The sequence below is a fragment of the Hemitrygon akajei genome, chromosome 2 (assembly GCF_048418815.1).
Source record: "Hemitrygon akajei chromosome 2, sHemAka1.3, whole genome shotgun sequence".
Taxonomy (NCBI): Eukaryota; Metazoa; Chordata; class Chondrichthyes; order Myliobatiformes; family Dasyatidae; genus Hemitrygon; species Hemitrygon akajei.
The window spans coordinates 143,503,454-143,528,575 of record NC_133125.1 but is presented as its reverse complement, the minus strand read 5'-3'; the positions used below and the strand labels follow the sequence as shown (position 1 = coordinate 143,528,575).

The 25,122-nt window shown below is 41.7% G+C and overlaps 1 protein-coding gene across 3 annotated transcripts in view; it reads left to right on the top strand.

The window, feature by feature from the left end:
- naa50 (N-alpha-acetyltransferase 50, NatE catalytic subunit) overlaps positions 1–25,122 on the top strand; it is a 47,704-nt gene that overhangs the window by 925 nt on the left and 21,657 nt on the right. For 2 of the 3 annotated variants that reach the window (XM_073028896.1, XM_073028902.1), the window contains exon 2: positions 20,038–20,171. In XM_073028896.1, the coding sequence (XP_072884997.1) occupies positions 20,038–20,171 (134 nt within the window). Of the gene's footprint in view, positions 1–20,034; positions 20,172–25,122 lie in introns of all 3 variants that reach the window. The other variant, XM_073028900.1, reaches the window with a different exon arrangement.

Below are 25,122 nucleotides of genomic sequence, written 5' to 3'. Positions count from 1 at the left end.
TTTAAATTTAATATAACATCTACTGTGTATGCATTGACAACATTCTGCCACCTGTAGCTTACTGGTAGGCCCTGTTGTTTCTGAGCTGGAATGTTAGGGGCTCACATCTCACTCCAAAGACGAAGCGCAAAACATCTAGGCCAATTTTCCAGGGCTGTGGGGTACTCTTCTGAAGGAGGCACAATCTCTTGGTTGAGTTGTAAAACCAAGGCCCTGCCTATTCATCTTGTTGCTCTCGTGTTGCTATTATAAATGAGTAGTGGACTAAGTCTTGGGCAATGCTTGTTCCCTGACCAACACTGCAAAAAAGTTTTCTAGTCATCACAATATTGCTGTATTTGAGATCTTACTGTGTAAACTAGCAGCTAGTATTTTTTTCCTCCAGTAATAATAACTTTAAAGATGACCTGAGATTACTGAAAGTATTGTAATAGAGTCATTCGTTTATCCCCTTCTCTGGCAAATGAAGCTGACAACTGTGTTGACAGCTTTGTGTTGTGTTGATTCTGATGAGTTTTATGAACTATATATCCACTGCATCAATATCTAAAATTATCTACCTTTGCCCCTGCTTTAGCTCTACTGCTGATGCCCTCTTACCTTTTAAGCTATTCCGATGCTCCTGGTGGGTAGGGGAGTACTTCTTTCCTACTTCAAGCGTGAAGCAATACAATTAAGCTGCTGATACCTTGACTTCTATTATGTTTCCTGTTGCTGACCTACACAGCCTCTTGGTTAAGCAATCCATTTCAAAATTTTCACTTTTGTTCTCTGCCTTCTCCCCACTATTTATGCTGTTTCGGGACTGTACTTTATCTAAGCTCATTGAGCTTTTGTGTTACTGCTGTATCATTGCGATTTGTCTTCTGCTACTGATGTCCAAAGTTCTGGAACTTATTTCTGTTCTATTAATAAACATTAATAAACTCATTCACTAATCTGTCTTTGTGTAACTGGCCCATTTGGATTCCCAGCTTTTATGCAATTTAAATCTTTAACTGGGTCATTAGTAGGAGGACTGCATTGATAGTGAACCCTGTACCAGGCAGCAGAAGATCAACTGCAGTTCCTCTTCCTCGTCATACCTGGGGTAACAAACCAGTTCCATTTTTACAAACATCCATGAGTCAATTTTGTCCATAGGTCAGAAATTGCACAACAATCACTTTGCAATACCTCTACAGAAAGAGAGGAAAATAGTTCTGATTTTGATAGGAAGAAATTTATCTACGCACGTTACACTACTGAATTTAGTATGGAGCTTGTTCCTATAGGGGTATCTGTAAGTCAGGTGTTGACAGCCCATGGATGGCCTGTACTGCATATCTAGTGGAATGTAAGTTTTGTCACTTTTGAACAACTTGTGTGCTTGAAAAGGAATCATTTCCATGGTAGCTTTTTGGATGAGATACCTGACTGGTCCCATCATCCATGAAACTGCTCAGTAACAAATGGTGTTTACAGGAGAAGTGATGAGAGAGTGAAAAGCTTTGCAGAGTAAATCTACAAAAAAAAAATAATCCATACTCATTTTGGATAAATCATAATCAGTGATCAACACTGGAATTTCATTTCTGAACAAATGAAAGCTAAATAAATTCAGAGTGCTTTTTAAAAAATTAAAGTCCCTCCTTGGCACTGGTCTTTCTAATCTCTATTATCCAAAATCTGCACTATTCCAGTTCTAGCATGCATAATTTCCTTTGCCCTAACCTCCTTACATTTCCATTACTAAGACTCTCTGGAACTCCCGTTTGTGTGTCTCTCCTTTACATTTTGAATCTCCTTGCAATCTGCATGTTGATTCAAACTGAATCTCGTTCATCATAACGTTTCCTCTGACCTAGCATCAGTTTTTATTTGATTTTGTTTATGTGAAGTATGTCATCTTGTGTTTAGGTAAATTCGATGCTATCGTTCTGAGACAGTGGTTAATTACTTCAGAGGACATAATGAAACACATAGGAATGAAGCTCAGACCACTGTGTTTGTTTAATATGAAGCTGAGTGAGTTTGTTTAAAATGAAAGAGCACAAAAACTTGATATTGAGACGAGTTAATTGAAGTGCTGAACAGAATGGTGTTATGTCAGGCATCATGTTACTTGGAATGGATTTCAATAAAAAGTGCTTAAATTAGGGAGGGTGTGGCATATGGTGATTGCATTTAATACAGCACCCGATATAATTGATCAAGGTGTAATTCTGTACGAAAAGATAATTTAAGAACCATTCCATTCACCACTTCTTGATTTTGTTAATAGGGTAAGCAAGAATCAGATGATAGGAATGACATGGGTAGCCCAAAATGGATACAATCTATTATCAAAGGTGTGAAAGCAAGTTCACTGCATAAGAAATGGGCCACCTTGACCAGTTTGTTCATTTGACAGGAACTAGAAATAAAACTGTGGTAATAGCACATCGACATGGGGGATTGCAGAATGTAATCAGACCTCTCGCTGTGAAAGGCTCAGATGCAAGAAATACGAGCTATTGGAGGATTAAGCTACTTGACGCAGCAGTTAACACATTTTGGACCATTTATCCAAGAGTAGCCATGTAGGAAACACTAATGAATGGTAGTGACCTAGGGAGTATTATGGAACAGAGGGACACAAGTACATAAACTTAAGGATCTTGGACAACTTGAAGTGCTGGGAATAGTTTTGGTGCATTTAAGGGAAAGCTGAGTAAATACAAATGGATGATAGGGTATGTTGATGGTTTAAGCCATGGCAGGGTGCAGAAACGTTGGCAGGTTCAGTTGAAATGCCTGTCCATGTGCTGTAAATGTACTAAATATTTAGAAGGTGAGCATCATTTCTATGGTGGGTGACTTGTGTAAAAAGTAAGCAAATAATCCAGGGAGGAATTCCAGATGCTATTATTGAACGATAAAAAAACATAGGATGAGACACTGTGGCTGCCATTTTTGCTGCCACTTGACTGTCTTCCTGGGATATTGATTAGCTTCTCTTTATGTACTTGCCAAGTATTTGTAAACATTTCTTTCTGCTTGCAAAGTTAAATCTCTGCAAATTAAACAAAATTGCTTAAACGTGTGGAAGAGAAAGTGATCATGAGGATCACAAGAATAAGCCACTTATCTTTCCAAGGCAATTCTCCCACACTGTAAGAACATGACTTTATTTCAATAGACTACCTTTGCATTGAACGTTAACAACGTAGTTTTTCTTTCAGTGGGAGTCCCTGGCTAGTCACCTTTCATTGCCCATTTCTACCTCCCAATTAAGCTGGTGGGCCTCTGCAGTCCATGTGCTGAAGATGCTCAATAGTGCAGCTGAGCTGTGTTTAACACAACAGTGTAAAGCAGTAGCAATGCATTTTCAAGTTGGGATGACATGGAACTGGAATTGATGGCACTTCCTTGCCCTTCTACCTGATGAAAGTCAATTTGAGAGGTGTTGCTAAAGAGGTCCCAGCGTGTTGCAGCTGGGCATTTCACAGATGGCGCAGATTCAATCCTGTAGATGATTGAGGTTTATTGGTCTTGTGTGCTTTCATCCTGAGAGTCCGAGATTCCGTCACCAGGCTTGAGAGGGTCAGTAACTTTAAATTCCTTGGTGCCACTATCTTGGAGGACCTGTCATGTACCCATCATATAAATGTAATTGCAAAGAAAGCACGACAGCACCTCTACTTCCTTAGGAGTCTGTGGAGGTTTGGCATGTCATCAAAAATTTGGGCATAATTCTATAAATGTAGTGGAAAGGGTATTGACTGGCTGCATTATAGCCTGGTGTGGGAACACCAATGTCTTTGAATGGAAAATCCTACAAAAGGTAGTGGATGTAGCCCAGTGCATCACGTGTAAAGCCCTCCCAACCACTGAGCACATCTACGTGAAATGCTGTCACAGGAAAGCAGCATTCATCGTCAAAGCCTAGGCCATACTCTTTACATGCTGCTGCCATCAGGTAGAAGAAGGCACAGAGTCGACTGTACTTCCTTAGAAGGTTGGCGTCATTCAATGTTTGTAGTGAGATGCTGAAGATGTTCTATAGGTCAGTTGTGGAGAGCGCCCTCTTCTTTGTGGTGGCGTGTTGGGGAGGCAGCATTAAGAAGAGGGATGCCTCACGTCTTAATAAGCTGGTAAGGAAGGCGGGCTCTGTCGTGGGCAAAGTACTGGAGAGTATAACATCGGTAGCAGAGTGAAGGGCGCTGAGTAGGCTACGGTCAATTATGGAAAACCCTGAACATCCTCTACATAGCACCATCCAGAGACAGAGAAGCAGTTTCAGCGACAGGTTGCTATCAATGCATTGCTCCTCAGACAGGATGAAGAGATCAATACTCCCCAATGTCATTCGGCTTTACAATTCAACCGCCAGGAGTAAGATATGTTAAAGTGCCGGGGTTAGGACTCAATGTATTTAAGTAACCTACTTAAGAACTTTTTAAAAGCTATTATTAATGCTTTTTGAGAGGGTGATTTTAGATGCATATCATATTTTTACTGAGTTAAGTATTGTATGTAATTAGTTTTGCTACAATAAGTGTATGGGACATTGGAAAAAATGTTGAATTTCCCCATGGGGATGAATAAAGTATCTATCTATCTATCTATCAGATATCTTAGGACTCGCACTACTGGCTCAAGAACAGTTACTACCCTCAACCATTAGGCTCTTGAACAAAAGAGGATAACTACACTCATCTATTGAAATGTTCCCACGAACAATGATCACACCTTAAGGATTCTATTTTGTTATTTCATTTTCTTGATAGTTATTGCTAATTATTTATATTTGCATTTGTTGTTTGCTGTCTTCTATGCTCTTGCTCTTTCATTGATCCTGTTTACAGCTACTGTTCTATAGATTTGCTGAATATGCCCACAGGAAAAGAATCTCAGGTTGTATGGTGACATGTATGTACTCTAATAAATTTTACTTTGAACTTTGTGGAAAACTAGCTTTTGCAAGAAATGTTCCCTTACTACGTTGCAAAATGTCATGATTTCTAAAAAAAATACTCAATATGTTGAGTCGATGACTTCCCTACATGTGTGTTCCTCTGCTCCATCTTAAATTTTAACTATTTAACGGTTTTAAATGCCAATACCTACCACACTGATTTTGCAGTAGTCAGTATCAGCTCTTGGGGCCATCATGTTCACACTAACTTCCATCCTTTCTTACATATGAGGCACAAAACTGCTCACAGTCCTCTGACCAATGCCTTATAAAGCATCAGCGTTACACCCTTGCTTTTATAATTCTGGTCCTTTCAAAATTAATGCTTACATTGCATTGCATTCCTTGCCTCTGACTCAGCCTGCAAGTTAATCTTTAGGGAACCTGCATGAGGACTCACAAGTCCCTTTGCACCTCTGATTTTTGAATTTTCTCCCCACTTAGAAAATAGTCTATCCTTATTCCTTCTGCCAAAGTACATGACCATATACTTCGCCATTACAGATTCCAGCTGCCATTTTTTTTAACCCATTCTCCTAAACTGCCTAAGTTCTTCTGCAGATTCCCTGCTTCCCCAAAACTACCTGCTCCTGCAGCTATCTTCGTATCGTCTGCAAACCTGGCCACAAAACCATCAATTCTGTCACCCAAATCATTGATACATAATGTGAACCGAAGCAGTCCCAAAACTGACTCCTGTGGAACACCACTAATCACTGGCAGTACACCAGAAAAGGACCCCTTTATTCCCACTGTGTACCTCCTGCAACTTAGCCAACCTTCTATCCATGTTAGTATCTCTCCTGTAATACCATTGTCTATCTTGTTTAGCAGTCTTGTGTAGCACCTTGTCAAAAGCCTCCTGAAAATGGAGGTTAGCACTATCCACTGACTCCTGTTATTTTTTTCCCCTTAAGGAAAGCATGCTGACTTTGGCCAATCTTATTATCTGATTCTTGAAAGATCACTACTAATGTCTCCACAATTTCTTCAGCTACCTCTTTCAGAACCCGAGGGTATAGTCCATCAGGTCCAGGTGGCATCTACCTGCAGACTTTTCAGTTTTCCAAGCACCTTCTGCCCCCTGACATACTCAAATTTCTGGGTATACTGCTGGTGTCTATCATAGTGAAGACTGACTTAAGGTACTTGTTGAGTTTGCCCACTATTTTTTTGTCCTGTATTACTACCTCTCTAGCGGCTGATAACCACTCTTGCCTCTGTTACCCTTTATATAACTGGAAAAACTTCTGGTGTCCTTTTATAGTATTTTATCTTTTGATGCTATCCTTTTATATTTTCTGTTCCCTGGCTAGTGAAGACAAATACTGTTACTTTCTTTACCACTTTACCTCCCCGTACTGTCACCTTTAGGAATCCTTAAGTCTATATATTTGTGTCCCTCTGTTCCATAATACTCTCTAGGCACTACCATTCATTAGCGTTTCCTATCCTTATTAATCATCCAAAGACCATTACCTCTTCCAGGAATAAATTCAAGCTTGCATTGTTTTGCCCCCACCCCCCCCCCCCCCAACAGGACAATATCATCCTATAGCCAATGACTATCATCCATATCACCAACATTACTTATTTTTGTGTCATCTGGAACTAATTATACCATATATGTGTACGTTCAATTTGTTAATGTATAAAACAAGCAGTAAGGATCCCAGCACTGATCCTTGTGATACACTACTAGCTATAGGCTTGCAATCACTAAAATAAATTTCCACCATTACCCTTTGCTTAGCCAAGTCAATTTTGGATCCAGCTTGTCATCTTGTCCTGCCATATTATCAGCTCTAAACTTTTAGGACTGGTCTTCCATTCAGGATCTTGTCAAAGATCTTACTGAAGTCCATGTAGACATCAGCACATTTTGTTACCTTTTGAAATGTTTATTCATATTGGTAGTATAGATTAAACAACCCACTTAAAGACTGCCTGTACTTCAAATCATCTCTAGTTTACTTATAATACCTAATACAATGTAAATGTTATGTAAATAGTTGTTATACTGTATTGTTTAAGGAATAATGACAAGAAAAAAAAGTCTGTACATGATCAAACAACGAGTGCTGGGGAGAGAACTTCCGGGTTTTCCGATCTGCGGTTGGTTGAATCCGCACATGTGGAACCCGCGGATAAGGAGCGCCAACTATAATTGATTTGCCCTCTCAATTAAATACTGTTCATTTAAAAAACAATGCTGCTTCTAGAAATTCCCTATAAAACACCATAGTCATAGAATGAATAGGGATTTGTACGTTAAATCGGAGCAGGTACATCCAGTATTATTTAGCGTCAGTCAAATGTTTGTCTTAGTATATAGTATATATTTTACCTTTCTATACATGTAAAACACTTAAATGTATGTATTTCAATAATTAAACCACTGCGTTGCTTAGTATTAATTGTAGCTTTCATCGGGGCAGGGCCTTCACATGCTCCATTATTCTCACTTTACCCTTTAAAATTGTTCCAGCAGTTAACCGACTGTAGCCTAAAGCTTTTCCGATGACATTTCACCTCTTTCCGATCGCTTTATTATTTCCACTTTATTTTCAATCGTGATCTTTTTCCATTAACGGAACAGAAACACTGCAGATTCAGCAGCAGCTGCGGGCGGCGGGTCCGGAGCTCCGCTGGGTCCTAAAGTCCACCGCATTGAGACAGGTTAAATAAGGGACTTGAGCATCTGCGTTTTTTGGTATCTGCCGGGGGGGGGGGGGGGGGGGTCCCGGAACCAATCCCCCACAGATAAGGAGGGCCGACTGTATAGCCTTATGTAAAAACATAACTGAACATTATTAAATTTTCTGCCACAAGTTATATATGTGGATTCTATTCAATGTAATCTTTGATTGTATAATATAATTGCTGTTATGCATATAAGAGTGTTTGGTGGACTTCAAAAATCTGAAGGAGGACGACTTATCGCATACTTAGGATCATAGGAGATATGTGGTCTGCTGTAGCCCATCCACTTCAGGGTTCAATGTGTTGTGCTCTTCGGCACATCACTGTTTAATGTGTGGTTTTTTGGGTTACTGTATCCTTCCCATTAGCTTGGACCAGTCTGGTCATTATCTCTGACCTCTCTCATTAACAAGATGTTTTTGCTGACTTGATGTTTTTGTTTTTCACACCATTCTCTAGAGACTCTTGTGTGTGAAAATCCTAGATCAGCAGTTTCAGTGATACCACCCCATCTGGCACCAACGATCATTGCACAAAGTCACCTGGATCACCTTTCTTCCCCATTCTGAATCTTGGTCTGTACAACAACTGAATCTCTTGACCATATCTGTTTCTATGCATTGAGTTGCTGTCACATGATTAGCTGATTAGATATTTGCATTAATGAGCAGGTGTACCTAGTAAAGTGTCCACTGAATATCTTTTTTTGTAACTGAAATTGAACATTATATGTAGAAAATTCTCCACTGAGCTTTCTTTTTTCACATCACCTTTCTACGAATTGTATTCTTGGGTATGTTCATTTAACTTCCCCTTGAGTCCATTGATTTTCTGTTCGAGTCACTACCTTTGATAGCAAGTTTCATATTCTCATCTTGAATAGAGGTTTTGTGAGATTTATTAGTGATTCTCTTATACTTTTGTCTTTTTTGCTCCCCCCCCCCCCATGAAAATTATATCCATTGGAACTTATTTACAATGATCACTCTGTCATCTTTTTGGCTTGCCTGAGCCTGTTCAGTGTTCTCTGACAGGTACAACTTTTTTGTCTGGTGTTGTTTAAGGTTGCATGTGTTAACTCTATTCCTATTCTATGTTCATCTTTTGCTCAAAGTTGAAGTTTATACAGTGCACAGAACAGCAGATTTAGAATTAACCAAGTGACATGTATACCTTTACACTAGATCTCATATTTGCATTGCTCATTTATCCTTTGCCCATTGGGGCTCAGTGGATAGTGCTTTCATTTTTAACTTGAAACATTATGGTTTCAAGTCCTTCTCAGTCTTCCTCGTTCCACAAGAAATCCCAGAGCCCCTTGCAGTCAGTGAAATGCTTTTGAAACTCGGTTGTTGTAATGTAGGAATTGGTTGCTATTGAGACAGTGAATCAGAATCAGGTTTATTATCACCGGCATGTGACGTGAAATTTGTTAACTTAGCATCAGCAGAGAGGAAAAAGGTATCAATAATAAATAAAACAAAACATAATAAATAAACAGGTAAATCAATTATGTATTTTGAATAGATGATTAAAAATGTGCAATAACAGAAATACTGTATATTTAAAAAAAGTGAGGTAGAGTCCAAAGCTTCAAAGTCCATTTAGGAATCGGATGGCAGAGGGGAAGAAGCTGTTCCTGAATCACTGAGTGTGTGTCTTCAGTCAAGTCAACTTTTATTGTCATTTTGACCATAACTGCTGGTACAGTGCATAGTAGAAATGAGACAACGTTTTTCTTGACCATGGTTTACATGACACAGTACAAAAAACTAGACTGAACTACGTAATAAAAAAAACACAGAGAAAGCTATACTGGACTACAGACCTACACTGGACTGCATAAAGTGCACAAAAACAGTGCAGGCATTACAATAAATAATAAACAGGACAGTAGGGCAAGGTGTCAGTCCAGGCTTCGGGTATTGAGTCTGATAGCTTGGGGAAAGAAACTGTTATATAGTCTGGTCGTGAGAGCCCGAATGCTTCGGAGCCTTTTCCCAGATGGCAGGAGGGAGAAGAGATTGTATGAGGGGTGTATGGGGTCCTTCATAATGCTGTTTCCTTTGCAGATGCAGCGTGTAGTGTAAATGTCCGTGATGGCAGGAAGAGAAACCCTGATGATCTTCTCAGCTGACGTCACTATCCGCTGCAGGGTCTTGCGATCCGAGATGGTGCAATTTCTGAACCAGGCAGTGATGCAGCTGCTCAGGATGCTCTCAATACAACCCCTGTAAAATGTGATGAGGATGTGGGGTGGGAGATGGACTTTCCTCAGCCTTCGCAAGATGTAGAGACACTGCTGGGCTTTCTTTGCTATGGAGCTGGTGTTGAGGGACCAGGTGAGATTCTCCGACAGGTGAACACTGAGAAATTTGGTGCTCTTTACGATCTCTACCGAGGAGCCGTCAATGTTCAGTGGGGAGTGGTCGCTCCGTGCCCTCCTGAAGTCAACAACCATCTCTTTTGTTCACATTAAGAGACAGGTTGTTGGCTCTGCACCGGTCCGTTAGCCGCTGCATCTCCTCTCTGTAAGCTGACTCGTTGTTCTTGCTGATGAGACCCACCACAGTGGTGTCATTGGCGAACTTGATGATATGGTTCGAGCTGTGTGTTGCAGCACAGTCGTGGGTCAGCAGAGTGAACAGCAGTGGACTGAGCACACAGCCCTGGGGGGCCCCCGTGCTCAGTATGATGGTATTGGAGATGCTGCTCCGGATCCGGACTGACTGAGGTCTCCCAGTCAGGAAGTCTAGGATCCAGTTGCAGAGGTGTTCAGGCCCAATGGGCTCAGCTTTCCAATCAGTTTCTGAGGGATGATTGTGTTGAATGCTGAACTAAAGTCTATGAACAGCATCTGAACATATGTGTCTTTTTTGTCCAGGTGGGTTAGGGCCAGGTGGAGGGTGGTGGCAATGGCGTCATCTGTTGAGTGGTTGGGACGGTACGCAAACTGCAGGGGGTCCAGTGAGGGGGGCAGCAGGGTCTTGATATGCCTCATGACGAGCCTCTCGAAACACTTCATGATGATGGATGTGAGTGGACGGTAGTCATTTAGACAGGACACTGAAGACTTCTTCGGCACAGGGACGATGGTGGCGGCCTTGAAGCACATTGGAATGGTGGCGCTGCTCGGGGAGATGTTGAAGATGTCAATGAGAACATCTTCTAGCTGGTCTGCACATCCTCTGAGCACTCTACTAGGAATGTTGTCTGGTCCAGCAGCCTTCCATGGGTTGACCCTGCACAGCGTTCTTCTCACGTCGGCCACGGAGAGACACAGCACCTGGTCATTCGTAGGAGGGATGGACTTCCTCTCCGCCACGTCATTTTCCGCCTCAAACTGGGCGTAGAATTTATTCAGCGCATTTGAGAGGGAGGCATCACCTGCACAGTCAAGCTTCTGTACCTCCAACCTGATGGTAACAGTGAGAACACCTGGGTGCTGGAGGTCTTTAATAATGGATGCTGCCTTTCTGAGACACTGCTTCCTAAAGATGATCTGGGTACTTTGTAGGCTAGTACCCAAGATGGAGCTGACTAGATTTACATCCTTCTGCAGCTTCTTTCGTTCCTGTGCAGTAGCCCCTCCATACTAGACAGTGATGCAGCCTGTCAGAATGCTCTCCACGGTGCAACTATGGAAGTTTTTGAGTGTATTTGTTGACATGCCAAATCGCTTTAAACACCTAATAAAGTATAGCTGCTGTCTTGCTTTCTTTATGACTACATCAGTGTGTTGGGACCAGGTTAGATCCTCGGATCTTGATACCCAGAAACTTGAAGCTGTTCACTCTCTCCACTTCTGATCCCTCTATGAGGATTGGTATGTGTTCCTTCGACTTGCTCTTCCTGAAGTCCACAATCAGCTCTTTCGTCTTACTGACGTTGAGTGCAAGGTTGTTGCTGTGGCACCATTTCACTAGTTGGCATATCTCTCTCCTATATGCCTTCTCATCACCACCTGAAATTCCTTCTCGTCACCACCTGACATTCTACCAACAATGGTTGTATTGTCAGCAGATCTGTAGATGGTATTTGAGCTATGCCTAGCCACACAGTCATGTGTATATAGAGAGTAGAGCAGTGGGCTAAGCACTCACCCCTGAGGTGCACCAGTGTTGACTGTCGGCGAGGAGGATATGTTATCACCAATCCACACTGATTGTGGTCTTCTGGTTAGGAAGTCGAGGATCCAATTACAGAGGGAGGTACAGAGGCCCAGGATCTGCAACTTCTCAATCAGGATTTTGGGAATGATGGTATTAAATGCTGAGCTATAGTCGATGAGCAGCATCCTGACGTAGATGTTTGTGTTGTCTAGATGATCTAAAGCTGTGTGAAGAGCCATGGAGATGGCGTCTGCTGATGACCTGTTGTGACGATAGGCAAATTGCAGTGGGTCCAGGTCCTTGCTGAGGCAGGAGTTCAGTCTAGTCATGACCAACCTCTCAAAGCATTTTATCACTGTCGATGTGAATGCTACCGGGTGAATGTTGTTAAGGAAGCCCGCATTATTCTTCTTTGGCACTGGTATAATTGTTGCCTTTTTGAAGCAAGTGGGAACTTCTGCCCGTAGCAGTGAGAGATTGAAAATGTCCTTGAATACTCCTGCTAGTTGGTTCGCACAGGTTTTTAGAGCCTTACCAGGTACTCCATCAGGACCTTCTGCAGTTATGTTTGATTGTTATGAGATAAATATAGGCACAAGGTGTTGAACTATTACCTTGCGATCTTAATGCTCACTTCAGAGAGTATCTGTTTAATGTTCCATTACTAAGACAGTGCCACTGACGGTGCCCAAGTTCTGTACTTATAACTCTAAAGTGGAACTTACACTAACTTCTGAGTCAGACCTGTATTGTTCTAGACCATAACTGTCACTTTGCCTTGATGACCATTATGCACTTATTCCATTCATTGGTTTCTTTAGTTTGCCCTCCATTTAGTGGGGGGGGGGGGAATCATTAAGCATTCCCCCATTCTGCCATGTGCAGAAGTTCGCTGACGACACGGCCATAGTGGGGTGTGTCAGGAATGGACAGGAGGAGGAGTATAGGAAACTGATACAGGACTTTGTGATATGGTGCAACTCAAACTACCTGCGTCTCAATATCACCAAGACCAAGGAGATGGTGGTGGACTTTAGGAGATCTAGGCCTCATATGGAGCCAGTGATCATTAATGGAGAATGTGTGGAGCAGGTTAAGACCTACAAGTATCTGGGAGTACAGTTAGACGAGAAGCTAGACTGGACTGCCAACACAGATGCCTTGTGCAGGAAGGCACAGAGTCGACTGTACTTCCTTAGAAGGTTGGCGTCATTCAATGTCTGTAGTGAGATGCTGAAGATGTTCTATAGGTCAGTTGTGGAGAGCGCCCTCTTCTTTGTGGTGGCGTGTTGGGGAGGAAGCATTAAGAAGAGGGACGCTTCACGTCTTAATAAGCTGGTAAGGAAGGCGGGCACTGTCGTGGGCAAAGTACTGGAGAGTATAACATCGGTAGCTGAGCGAAGGGCGCTGAGTAGGCTACGGTCAATTATGGAAAACCCTGAACATCCTCTACATAGCACCATCCAGAGACAGAGAAGCAGTTTCAGCGACAGGTTGCTATCGATGCAATGCTCCTCAGACAGGATGAAGAGGTCAATACTCCCCAATGCCATTAGGCTTTACAATTCAACCGCCAGGAGTAAGATATGTTAAAGTGCCGGGGTTGATTGTATTTAATGTATTTAAGTAAACTACTTAAGAACTTTTTAAAAGCTATTATTAATGCTTTTTGAGAGAGTGATTTAGATGCATATCATATTTTTACTGAGTTAAGTATTGTATGTAATTAGTTTTGCTACAACAAGTGTATGGGACATTGGAAAAAATGTTGAATTTCCCCATGGGGATGAATAAAGTATCTATCTATCTATCTATCTATCATTCTGATTCAGTCCCCACTTGCAGATTTGCAACCTTTTCCAATGATTGGATCAAAGGCATGGCTTAGAGCAAGTCTTCATTTTCAATACTTTTATATTTAACAAAAACATGGGTCCTAATCAGCTGTAAACTCTGTACCGCACAATGCAGATACCTGGGAGGTACACATGGGTCTGTGATACTGCCAGTTTAATTGCTTTTAAGTTTATGTTTGATACAGAAGGGTTCAGGCAACAGGGAAAGTGATTCTGATGTTCCCCAACTCTGGAATTTTGAGAAAATGACTTGCTCAAGATACCTGCCCCTTTGGCATTTAGCATAGTCATTGTTCTGTATATAGAAGTTAAATGATTGAAACAGTTACTTTGAAGTCCTTAATACATCGAAATACTTTGTATTTCATTTTTCTGTGTTTGAAAGCGAAGGAGGGAAAACCTATTCCTGTCAGCGGCACATATTGAAATCCCATATCATGATTCTATTTTAATGCTAACACCTGTTCAGCCTATCTAAATGTAGTCCTTTACAGATGTCACTGCCAGCTCAGCATGTAATATGTAAAGACTAATAGTAATTTTATTAGCAAAATGCCCAAACAATCTCAACAGTTTGTAGTTTCTGTTATTTATATGTATTAGATTAGATTCAACTTCATTGTCGTCGTGCCGAGTACAGATACAAAGCCAATGAAATGCAGTTAGCATCTAACCAGAAATGCAGAGAATAGTGTTATTTACAAAATAACTGCAAATAAAAAGTGTTACAGCACACAAATATAAAAGTACTGAGACAGTACAATATGGGTGCAATACTGCTTAGTGCTGTGAGGTGAGGGTCAGCAGGGTCACAGCCTCAGGGAAGAAGCTCTTCCTGTGCCTGCTGGTGTGGGAGCAGAGGCCTCTGTAGTGCCTACCAGATGGGAGGAGAGTTAAAAAGTCCATGGTTAGGGTGAAATGCATCCTTGTTAATGCTTTTTGCTCTGCCCAGGCAGCGTTTATGGTAGATGTTCTCAGTGGTGGGCAATTGGGTGCTGATAATGTGCTGGGCAGTTTTCACCACACGCTGGAGTGCTTTGCCATCTGATACAGGACAATTGCCATACCACACTGAGATGCAGTTGGTGAGTATGCTCTCAATGGAACAGCGGTAAAAGTCCATCAGTATCCTGGGAAAGAGGTGAGCTTTCTTGATGCTCCGCAGGAAATAAAGGTGCTGTTGCGCCTTTTTGATCAGGATAGAGGAGTTCAGGGACCAGGTGAGATCCTCGGAAATGTAGACACCAAAGAATTTGAAGCTTGATACACGCTCCACGATGACGAGCTAAAGCTTGGAGAAATTTTCACAGATGTCAATATAGAGCTTGTGGACAAAATGGAAAATGGGAGAATCATTGGTCAAAACACTTTTCCTCAAGCGTATTCAAAATAAACCAATATAAATCATATTTTCAAATGTTGGCCATCATCAATCTAGTCTATGTCTTGAATGTTTCCTCATGTGAGTCATCTAAATTTATGGAACTGATGTACTGTGGTGTTACTGAAGTTTAGTGTAAATGATTTCAAACCTCGTGGCACTTTGAGAATCTGAATTAATTTTAGTCTGAAAATGAAAAGTTGCTTGCAGTAAAATTGACCAGAAATCTGCAAAGCACCAACTCATGTCCTTTAAGGAAGGAAGCTTGCTGTTTATAACAGCTTTGTAGCTCGGTGACTATAGTTCCCATCTATGTTGTCAATGATGTCAACATCTCTGAGGATCTACCCTGGGCCCAGCATATTGATGCAATTATGAAGAAGGCATGCCAGTGGCTATATACCATTAGGAGCTTGAGCAGCTTTGGTACATCAACAAAGATTTTATCAAATGTCTACAGATGTACGGTGGAGAGCATTCTGATTGGTTATCTCGCTGTCTCGTATGGAGGCACCAATGCATAGGATCATAAAAGGCTGCAGAGTTTTTAACTCAACTAGCTCCATCGTGGGCAATAGCCTCCCCACTATCGAGGATGTCCAGAATGGGCGATGCCTCCCCGCTATCGGGGATGTCCAGAATGGGCGATGCCTCCCCGCTATCGGGGATGTCCAGAATGGGCGATGCCTCCCCGCTATCGGGGATGTCCAGAATGGGCGATGCCTCCCCGCTATCGGGGATGTCCAGAATGGGCGATGCCTCCCCGCTATCGGGGATGTCCAGAATGGGCGATGCCTCCCCGCTATCGGGGATGTCCAGAATGGGCGATGCCTCCCCGCTATCGGGGATGTCCAGAATGGGCGATGCCTCCCCGCTATCGGGGATGTCCAGAATGGGCGATGCCTCCCCGCTATCGGGGATGTCCAGAATGGGCGATGCCTCAAGAAGACAGCATCCATCATTAAGGACCCTCACTATACAGAACATGCCATCTTCTCATAGCCACCATCAGAGAAGAGGTACAGAAACCTGACACCTTCAACATCTTAGGATTAGCTTCTTCTCCTCTGCCATCAGTCCATGAAAACTTCCTCACTTCTTACTCTTTTTGCAGCACTTATTTTTTTTAGTATTTGTAACTAGAGTATTTTTATGTATTACATCACACTGCTGCTGTAAAATAACAAATTTCACAAGATATGCCAGTGATACTAAACCTGATTCTAGTTAACTCTTAATTACCTTTTGAAGTGGATTTTAAACACCATAGTTAAGAATTAAATATATAAATAAAACACACCTTGGAAGTAGGAAGTGACAACAATTTAAATAGAATTTGCATCTGATGCCTAAGCATTCAGTTTGTAATCCAGGCCATATCATATATTGTATATGCTGTCAAAGCTAAGACAACATCAGTCCTGTTTATTAGGATTGTTGTCCTCCACTTGCTACTTGAATTGACAGTGTTCAGTTCTCTTTCACAAGTAGATCATCTGATATTATTGTAATATATCTAGCAGTGTGTGGTGCAGGCAGGTGCATCCCTTGAGCTTGTTTCTTCTGCTTTCTCCCATTTTGCTAGGTTTGTATCATGGAATTTTTCTTCCTTCATCCCATTAAAACTGGATCTTTGTAGATTCTGGCTTACTTAAGTTTTGAATATGGTTCTCTCCGACCATCTTATTCCACTTTCCTCTTTTGTCTGGTAGAGCTGTTATGACAATATGGTTACCATGTATTCTAGAGGTTTTGAATAAGCCCTCTCTTGCAGGCGTTGTGCCATTTAGATTCCTCCTCTACCTTCTTCCATTCCCTTGACGTATGTTTCTCCTTTGTCTATTTTTTTTGCCAATTGAAATGTTCATTGAAACATCTCATCCTCTTCACATTATGTCCTTTATTGAGTGTTCATGGACCATGTGTCTCCTCTATGCTGGTGCTGAAAGTATATGTATCTTGATGGCATGGTTTGTACTTGAGTTTGAAAGCATAGAGGTGCAGAGAAAGTACAGTTATACAGTACAAGCACATTAGCGGCAATGCTGGAATTCAAAGTAAATAACGTATATCAGCATATACAACCCTGAGATTCACTTTCTACTGGGCATACTCAGAATTCAGTGACTATAATGGAATCAATGAAAGACCGCACCAACAAATGGACAATCAGTGTGCAAAAGTCAAAAATAAATAAGCAATAACTATTGGGAACATGAGATGGAGTCCTTTAAAGTGAGTCCAAAGGTTGTGGGAGCTTTTCAGTGAAGGGGCAAATGAAGTTATCCTCTTTGGTTCAAGACCCTAATGGTTGAGGAGTAGTAACTATTCTTGAACCTGGTGGTGTAAGTCCTGAGGCTCCTGTATCGCCTCCCTGATGGAAGCAGTGAGAAGGGATCATGGCCTGGGTGGTGGGGGTCCCTGATGATGAATGCTGCTTTATACTCAAAGTCCTCTCTTGGTCCAGATTCATCCAGCATGTTTCCCTATCCTGAGCAGTATATCCATTATGTACCTTTTACAATTATCAAGTAAAGACTGCAATATTCTACTCTTGGAATTGACAAGTATATGAATTAGATGGCATGGATGAAATTATTCTGAACTTTAACCTTCACAGTGCCTTGCTTGGTTATTTCATATTTTTGTTCACATAATTGCTCTTCAGTGAAGAGATGGATTGTTAAAGGTTGCCTAGGTATGGTTGAAAGTGGGGTAATCTGTTTCAAAAAAAAATTCTCCCATATTGGAGTTGGGAAGCTTTCGGCATGTCATCAATATCAATATAGTTGGGATTCTCCAAGCATTTTGAAGCAGTAAATGGAATCATTTTTAGCAGGTAGTGATACTGGGCACGAACATAGCTTGTTTCTGTCCAAACTTGGAGCAAGTACAAGTTATTTTAATTAGTATTATTGAACAACATGGGTGGCATCTGGGGTGGGATGTACAGTCAATTGCATGACAAATAAAAACAAGGCATGACAAGGAAATTACCTATCAGCTCAAATGGTATCAATGGAGATGAACTATTAACATCCCCAGTTGATCAGCATGTGTTGATGAAAGTTTATTGACTGTTCCTCTCTCCACTTGTGTTGCCTTATCTGAGTTTTTGCAGCATCTTGTGTTTTCATTCAGATTTCCAACATGTGATATTTTACACTTGCAAATGAAAATCAGACTGCCCAGAAACGTGTGTATTAAATGAATAGAGGGAATAAACTACAGAAACCTCTCCCAATAAAAGCAGGATAATTTATTCAAAGATGACAGGTGGTGAAGAATAATTACATTTAAGTTATTTGCATTAAAGTGATGTTGGCTGTTTGAGAGTTGGGCAGCTTGATTGATTCTGGTCATGGACCATAAGCAACCAGTAGGACTGATTATGCTGTCGTTGCCACTCAGGCTAGCTGTAGCAGTGCCACATAGAAACTTCATTGGAAGCAACCTGTGAATCGAAGAAGCACATGCTTCTAAACATTGTTATTTTTTCATATTAATTTATTATCTTTGATCCTTGATACTTTAGGAAGGGCATGAATGTTCTGATGAGTACGGAGTTACTGGAAGGGGTGTGAATTATAATTATGTTGTTACGAATGAGGAGCAAATCTGATGGGCAGAAGGGTACAGAATCGCCAATGCCCCCCCCCCCCCTTTTGAGAATCGCAAGATCGCTATTATTTCGGGTCTGATACCCAGGAAATGAGAGAGATACACATCATGTCAGTAATGAGAGAGAGAGAGAGAGAGAGAGAGACGCAGGATAACAGAAAAGGCAGTTGTTATTGACAATGCAGGAATACACAAAAAGTGGAATGTCTCCTAACAAAAGCGGAACGGAACCACTGATTACTGCTATTGTCACTTGGAGAAGGAATTGTGTATTGAGTACTGTACTATTCATTGAAACCCCTCAGGGGACAGCCAGAGTGGTCTGGTTGAGGGATTGCATCATCCCAACCTGATTGACACCTGAGACCCCGTGAGTGAGAATAAAAGTAGGGTCTGGGGAACACCCCTCAGACGCACCAGGAGAAACGCTACGAGACCGGTGGGGGCTTGTGTGTGTGTCCACCCTTGCCTGGGTGGAGTCCACCACGGAACGGTCTAGCTAAAGGACGCGGAGGGGTCATACGTGAATGGCCACAACAACAATGAATCGAAGGATCCAGATCGTAAAAGGAAAGTCGGCAAGTTAATAGCAGTTACTGCTTTTTCTCTCTTTCTCTCTCTCTCCAACAATTGCAACACCGCGAGCAACAACGACTGCAGCCTGTATGAACTGAACTGAACTTTATATTTCCATCGGACAATTTATTATCCCCTAGACAACGATAGAGCTTATTTCTTATTGATTATTATTATACCCGCACTTTTAGGTTTAGTATTGATGACGTATATTATCTGTATATTTGCACTGATATTATTTTTGTGTATTTTTACTAATAAATACTGTTAAAAATAGTATCATCAGACTTCAACGGCTACTCCTATCTTTGCTGGTAAGACACCCAGTTACGGGTTTGTAACAATGTAATGAATCTTACCTGGTGGATTGAAGAAGCTGGCTGGGCGTGTTCTCCATAAGAGTAAAAAAAAACTAAGGACCTATTTTCAGTTTTTAAATTTTTAAATTTATATGTTATAATTTTCCAATTCAAGCAGTTTTTGTAAACCTGAAAGAAGACACTGGCATTCTGGAAAGTAAATGAAACAGCTGCAAGTAGTGATAGGTCAAAACCTGAATAATTCTGAGGTCCAAAGCTATTGACTGAGTAAATGAGGAAACACTTCTCAGTGGCAGGAGGTGTGGTAACTATGGTAACTAGAGGGCAGTTTTAAGGTAACTGGCAGTTAACCAAATGACACACAGCAGCACCTTTGCAGGTTGGAGTGGGAGTAACTGGTTTGCTTCCTGGCATGGTCATGCAGATTTGCATGGCCAAATGGCCTCCTTCCATGCTGTGCTTCTAAATGTTTGATCTCTGTAGCGCTCTAAGTGCAGTTAAATATAATGTCTTTGTTTTGTTTCAGTAGCCGGATTGAGCTTGGAGATGTTACTCCACACAACATCAAACAGCTGAAACGGTTAAACCAAGTAATCTTCCCTGTAAGTTACAACGACAAATTCTACAAGGATGTACTGGAGGTTGGCGAACTTGCGAAATTAGGTACTTTTATTTTGCTTCTACTTCTGTTAATCTTGTTTAAATGTCTTTAGACAATTTGCTAATATTTTGCATGGGAATATTTTGATAGCATTGTATTTTCTGCTGCTACTATATTCAATTGAGTAACTGATTGAGGATCAATTATCCATTTATCCATATTACACAGATTTTGATTCACCTGATAAGATGTTATTTTGCAGAATTGGGGAACAAGAGGCAGAGAGTCCCCTAGGTTTCAGTAATATTTTGGAGAGATTCACATCATAGAGTGATGGTTAACAATTCTGTCTCAGGAATGAGGGGGTAGGAAAGAAGGTGGTGGGGTATGCTGAACTCAATTCTTGAAGGTGAAGCAATGCAGGACAATTCAGGGAGTGTCTGCTTGCATTCAAAAACCCCTCCAGAAATTCTTTGTTTTGGAATCTGGTACAGCAAATATGATTACTGTAATCCTTTCATTTTCTTTCAATGCCAGGAACGAAAATCAATTACATTGCTGTCATGCATTCAGCTGAAATTTGAAAGGATCTGTTTTGTGGGCATTTGGCATTTAACCACTTTCATTTGCAGAAGTGTGTTTGCTGCCCAAATTTCTACCACAAATTGTAGACCTTTCAACTTCTAAATGCTTGCAGTTATGTTACAGGGACACCAGAGATGGAATCCAGATTACATTGTTTAGGTTTGGCAAAGGCTCTGTTTCTGTACGATATTTAACTTGTGCTTTCTTGAAGTCCAATTCGCTGCTTATCTTGTGAAGGTAAGTAAGTTCATTGCAAAGAATAGCAAAAGTGAACCATGAAAACTGGCTGCTGTTGGAAACTAAAACACCACATTTATTCCTTGGGTATCAGTGAAGCGATGGGAAGAGCCTTACTGAAACAGTTGCATGGTCCAGTTGGATTGAATCCCTTTTTTTAAATGCATCACTTTCTAAAATAAAAGCTTAAGCATGGTTTGTAACCAAGCCACAAGCTTGTGTACATTTTGTGAGTCTGATCTGTCAGTGGTAAAAGCATGGGGCTGATTCCACCAGTAATGGGATTGCAAGTATCTAGGCTTGACTAAAAGCAGTAACAGAAAGATAAGTACTGTTGGTGTAATCCATTATAGCTTCTGGAACTTAGTACAAAAATATCTTTGGGACCTAAAGGGCTACATAAAGTTACAAACACAAGAAAAATCTGTAACTGCTGGAAATCTGAAGCAGCAGACACAAGATACTGGAGGGACTCAGTGGGCCAGGCAGCGTCTATGGAAAAGAAAAACAGTTGATGTTTCGAGCGGAGACCCCTCATCAGGACTAGAAAAAAAGACGAGAAGTCAGAGCAAGAAGGTGGAGGAGGGGAGGAAGAAGTACAAGGTGGTAGGTGATGAGTGACACTGGGAGGGCGAGGGGTGAAATAAAGAGCTGGGATGTTGGTAAAAGAGATAAAGGGCTGGAGAAGGGGGAATCTGATAGAGGATAGAAGATCATGGAAGAAGCAGAAGGGGGAGGAGCACCAGAGGGAGGTGACGGACAGGTAAGGAGATAAGATGAGAGAGGAGAACGGGAATGCTGAAGGGCGGGGGTTGGGGTAGGGGGACAATTACCAGAAGTTTGAGAAATCAATGTTCAAGCATCAGTACCCAGACAGGATACAAGGAGTTGCTCCTCCAACCTGAGTGTGGCCTCATCATAAGAGGCCATGGATTGACATGTTTGAATTGAAATGGGTGACCAGAGAAGATCCTGCTTTTTCTGGTATAGGTGCTTGGCAAAGTGGTCTCCCAATCTACGTCAGATCTCACCAATATACAGGAAGCCACACTGGATACAGTAGATGACCCCAGCAGACTCACAGGTGAAGTATTGCCTCACCTGGAAGAACTATTTGGGGCCCTGAATAATTGTTCCACTTATAAGGATAAACACGAGGAGGGAGATGAGTGAAGGATGAAAGGACAAGGGACTCGTGTAGGGAACAATCCCTGCCAAAAGTGTGGTGGGGGGGGGGGGAAGAAGAAGATGTGTTTGGTGGTGGGATCCCACTGGAGATGGCAGAAATTGTGGGGAATTATGTGCTGGATGTGGAGGCTGGTGAGGCGGTAAATGAGGATGGGAGGAGCCCTATTCCTAGTGTGGCGGGAGGATGGGGTGAGGGCAGATGTGCATGAAATGGAAGAGATGCAGGTGAAGGGAGCATTGATGGTGGAGGAAGAAAAGCTTTCTTTGAAGGAGGACATCTCAATTGTTGAATAAAAAGCCTCACCCGTGAGTGCAGATATGGCGGAGGAACTGAGAAAAGGATGGCATTTTTACAAGTGAGGGTGGAAGGAGTTATAGTCCAGATAGCTGTGGGAATTTGTGGGTTTATAAAAGATACCAGTAGATAAACTGTCTCCCAAGAGAGACATCGAAAAAGTGGAGGGAGCTGTTGGAAATGTACCAGGTAAATTTGAGGGCAGGGTGGAAGTTGTTGATGAAGTTGATGAGCTCAGCATGGGTGCAGGAAGCAGCACCAATGCAGTCATTGATGAGGTGTAGGAAAAGTTGGGGAGTGTGATCACATGTGGACCCATGGTTACAACTTAAATAACTGGATGCTGCTTTGCATCAACTCTTGGTGCATGGTGACTGTGGGTAATAAGAACACTAGTATTCTCTACAAATTGGGAACCTTTGAACATTTTGTTCTTGAGCAGTTTATTTTAAATGTTTAACTGATAGTGAAAAGAGATTCTAGTTTTCAGCCTTGTCTCTGTGAGGTACTTCTCCATGGCATATTAGCCTCAAATGTGAAAATCGTGAGATCCCAAACCCAACTCATTTAATCTCTCTAGACCAGGGGTTCTCAACCTGGGATCCACAAACCCCTTACTTAATGATATTGGTCTATGACTTTAGTGGTTAATCTGGATGCTTTAGAAATGGGAGTTACGGTTATAGCTCCAATACATCTTAAGTGGTTTTGAAAGATGATTCCAGGCACATGAAATAGAACATAGAAATCTACAGCACATTACAGGCCCTTCGGCCCACAATGTTGTGCTAGCCATGTAACCTACTCTAGAAACTGACTAGAATTTCCCTACCACATAGCCCTCTATTTTTCTGTGGCCTATCAAAGTCTCTTAAAAGACACTATTGTATCTACCTGCTGGCAGTGCATTCCACACACCCACCACACTCTGTGGAAAAACTTACCTCTGACATCCCTACTGTACCTACTTCCAAGCATCTTAAAGCTATGCCCCCTCGTTAGTTATTTCAGCCCTGGGGAAAAAGCCTCTGGTTATCCACATGATCTGTGCTTCTCTTCATCTCACTTCTATCAGATCGTGGTGAGGCCACATTCAGGTTGGAGGAACGTTCCGTCTGGGTAGCTGCCAACCCAATTTCTCGAACTTCCATAATGGGCTCCCCTCACATGCCCCCCCTCACCATTCCCCTTCTCCCTTTACTCTCTCTCACCTCCTCTCCTTGCCTGGCCATCACCTCCCTCTGGTGCTTCTCCCTCCTTTTCTTTCATCCATGGCCTTCTGTCCTCTCCTATCAGATTCCCCCTTCTCCAGGCCTGTATCTCTTTCACCAATCAACTTCCCAGCTCTTTCCTTCACCGTTCTCCCTGCTGATTTCACCTATCACCTTGTATTTCTCTCTTCCCTCTCTCCAGTTGTTGTCATTCTAGACTTTTTTTTAAAACCTAAAATTGTAGCTAGTGCACAGTACAGACAGGCCAGCCTGTCCATAGCAGCAGTTATTTCTACTTCCACCTTCTCATATCAATCACAACCTCATATTCCTCTTTCTCTTGTAGCTGTCCAACTTCCCTATAAACCCACTGTATCTATGTCACTTGCTTCAACCACACTGTGGGAATAGGCTCCATGTTCTCACTCTTTCTGCAGTGATTTCTCCTGATTTCCAGTTTTGCTCTTTATAGCTTAAGGAGAAGTATTTTTCAAGTAACTACCTAGTCAATAACTTCCATAATTTCAACTGCCTTTAGATTTTTCTTTTCAAGAGATAACTCTGCCTGTTCATCCTCTATAATTTTTCCTCTTCTCTGCTTTTTATTAGGACAGTTTACTTCAATTTGCTCAAATGCTTCTGGGTTCCTCACTCTGCAGTTGCAAAATTGGTGTGTGTGAGGGTTCTAATTGGGATGTAGAACAGGCAATCCCTGTGTGACTCGAAAATGGTTTGCACCGTGATTTCTCTTAATTTGAATCTGTGTCATCTGTGCATCCGTGAAGTAGCATGAGCTAGATTTACATTTTTCCTGCAAATTCTGTGAGAATGAATTTTTATTCTGTCTCAAACTTCTGGGCAGTGATTTGCAAATTTGTAAGGCTAGATCCATTATCCGTACAGCCGTAACTCAGTCACCTGTAATCGATAGAAACTTGATTGCATTGAAAGCAATGAGTAATTGCAAAACACTCAGTGTAAATCTGTGGCAAAGCCTTAAAGGGAGAGAATTTACAGATTGAAGCTACAGATTTCCATGCAAAGACTACAGAAAGATTCATGTCCTGCTGTGTTCTGAAATTTTAACAGCAAGCCCTTGAACACTTCAGCAGTATAAGTGAGTTTATGGATTATGAGCTTTCTGTGGGGCAGCAGAGGCTTGTGCAATTTTACAGTATTCCTGGTATGAAAAGTTCTTCATCTAAGTGTAAGATCCAAAAGGAGTTTTTATTGATTAAAGGAGGAAGCAAAAGAAAACTTTGACAAACTTTGGAAACATCAAGAATGGAAAAGGCTCCAAAAAGTGGACGATACAGCCCACTCAATCACAGGAAAAGCCATTCTCACCATTGAGCACATCTAAAAGGAGCACTACCGCACAAAAATAACATTCCATACATGAACGATTCCCACCGTCAAGGTTATGCTCTTTCTTCTTGCTTCTGCCATCGGGAAGGAGGTGGAGAGCCTTGGGTCCCACACCATTAGGTTCGTGTT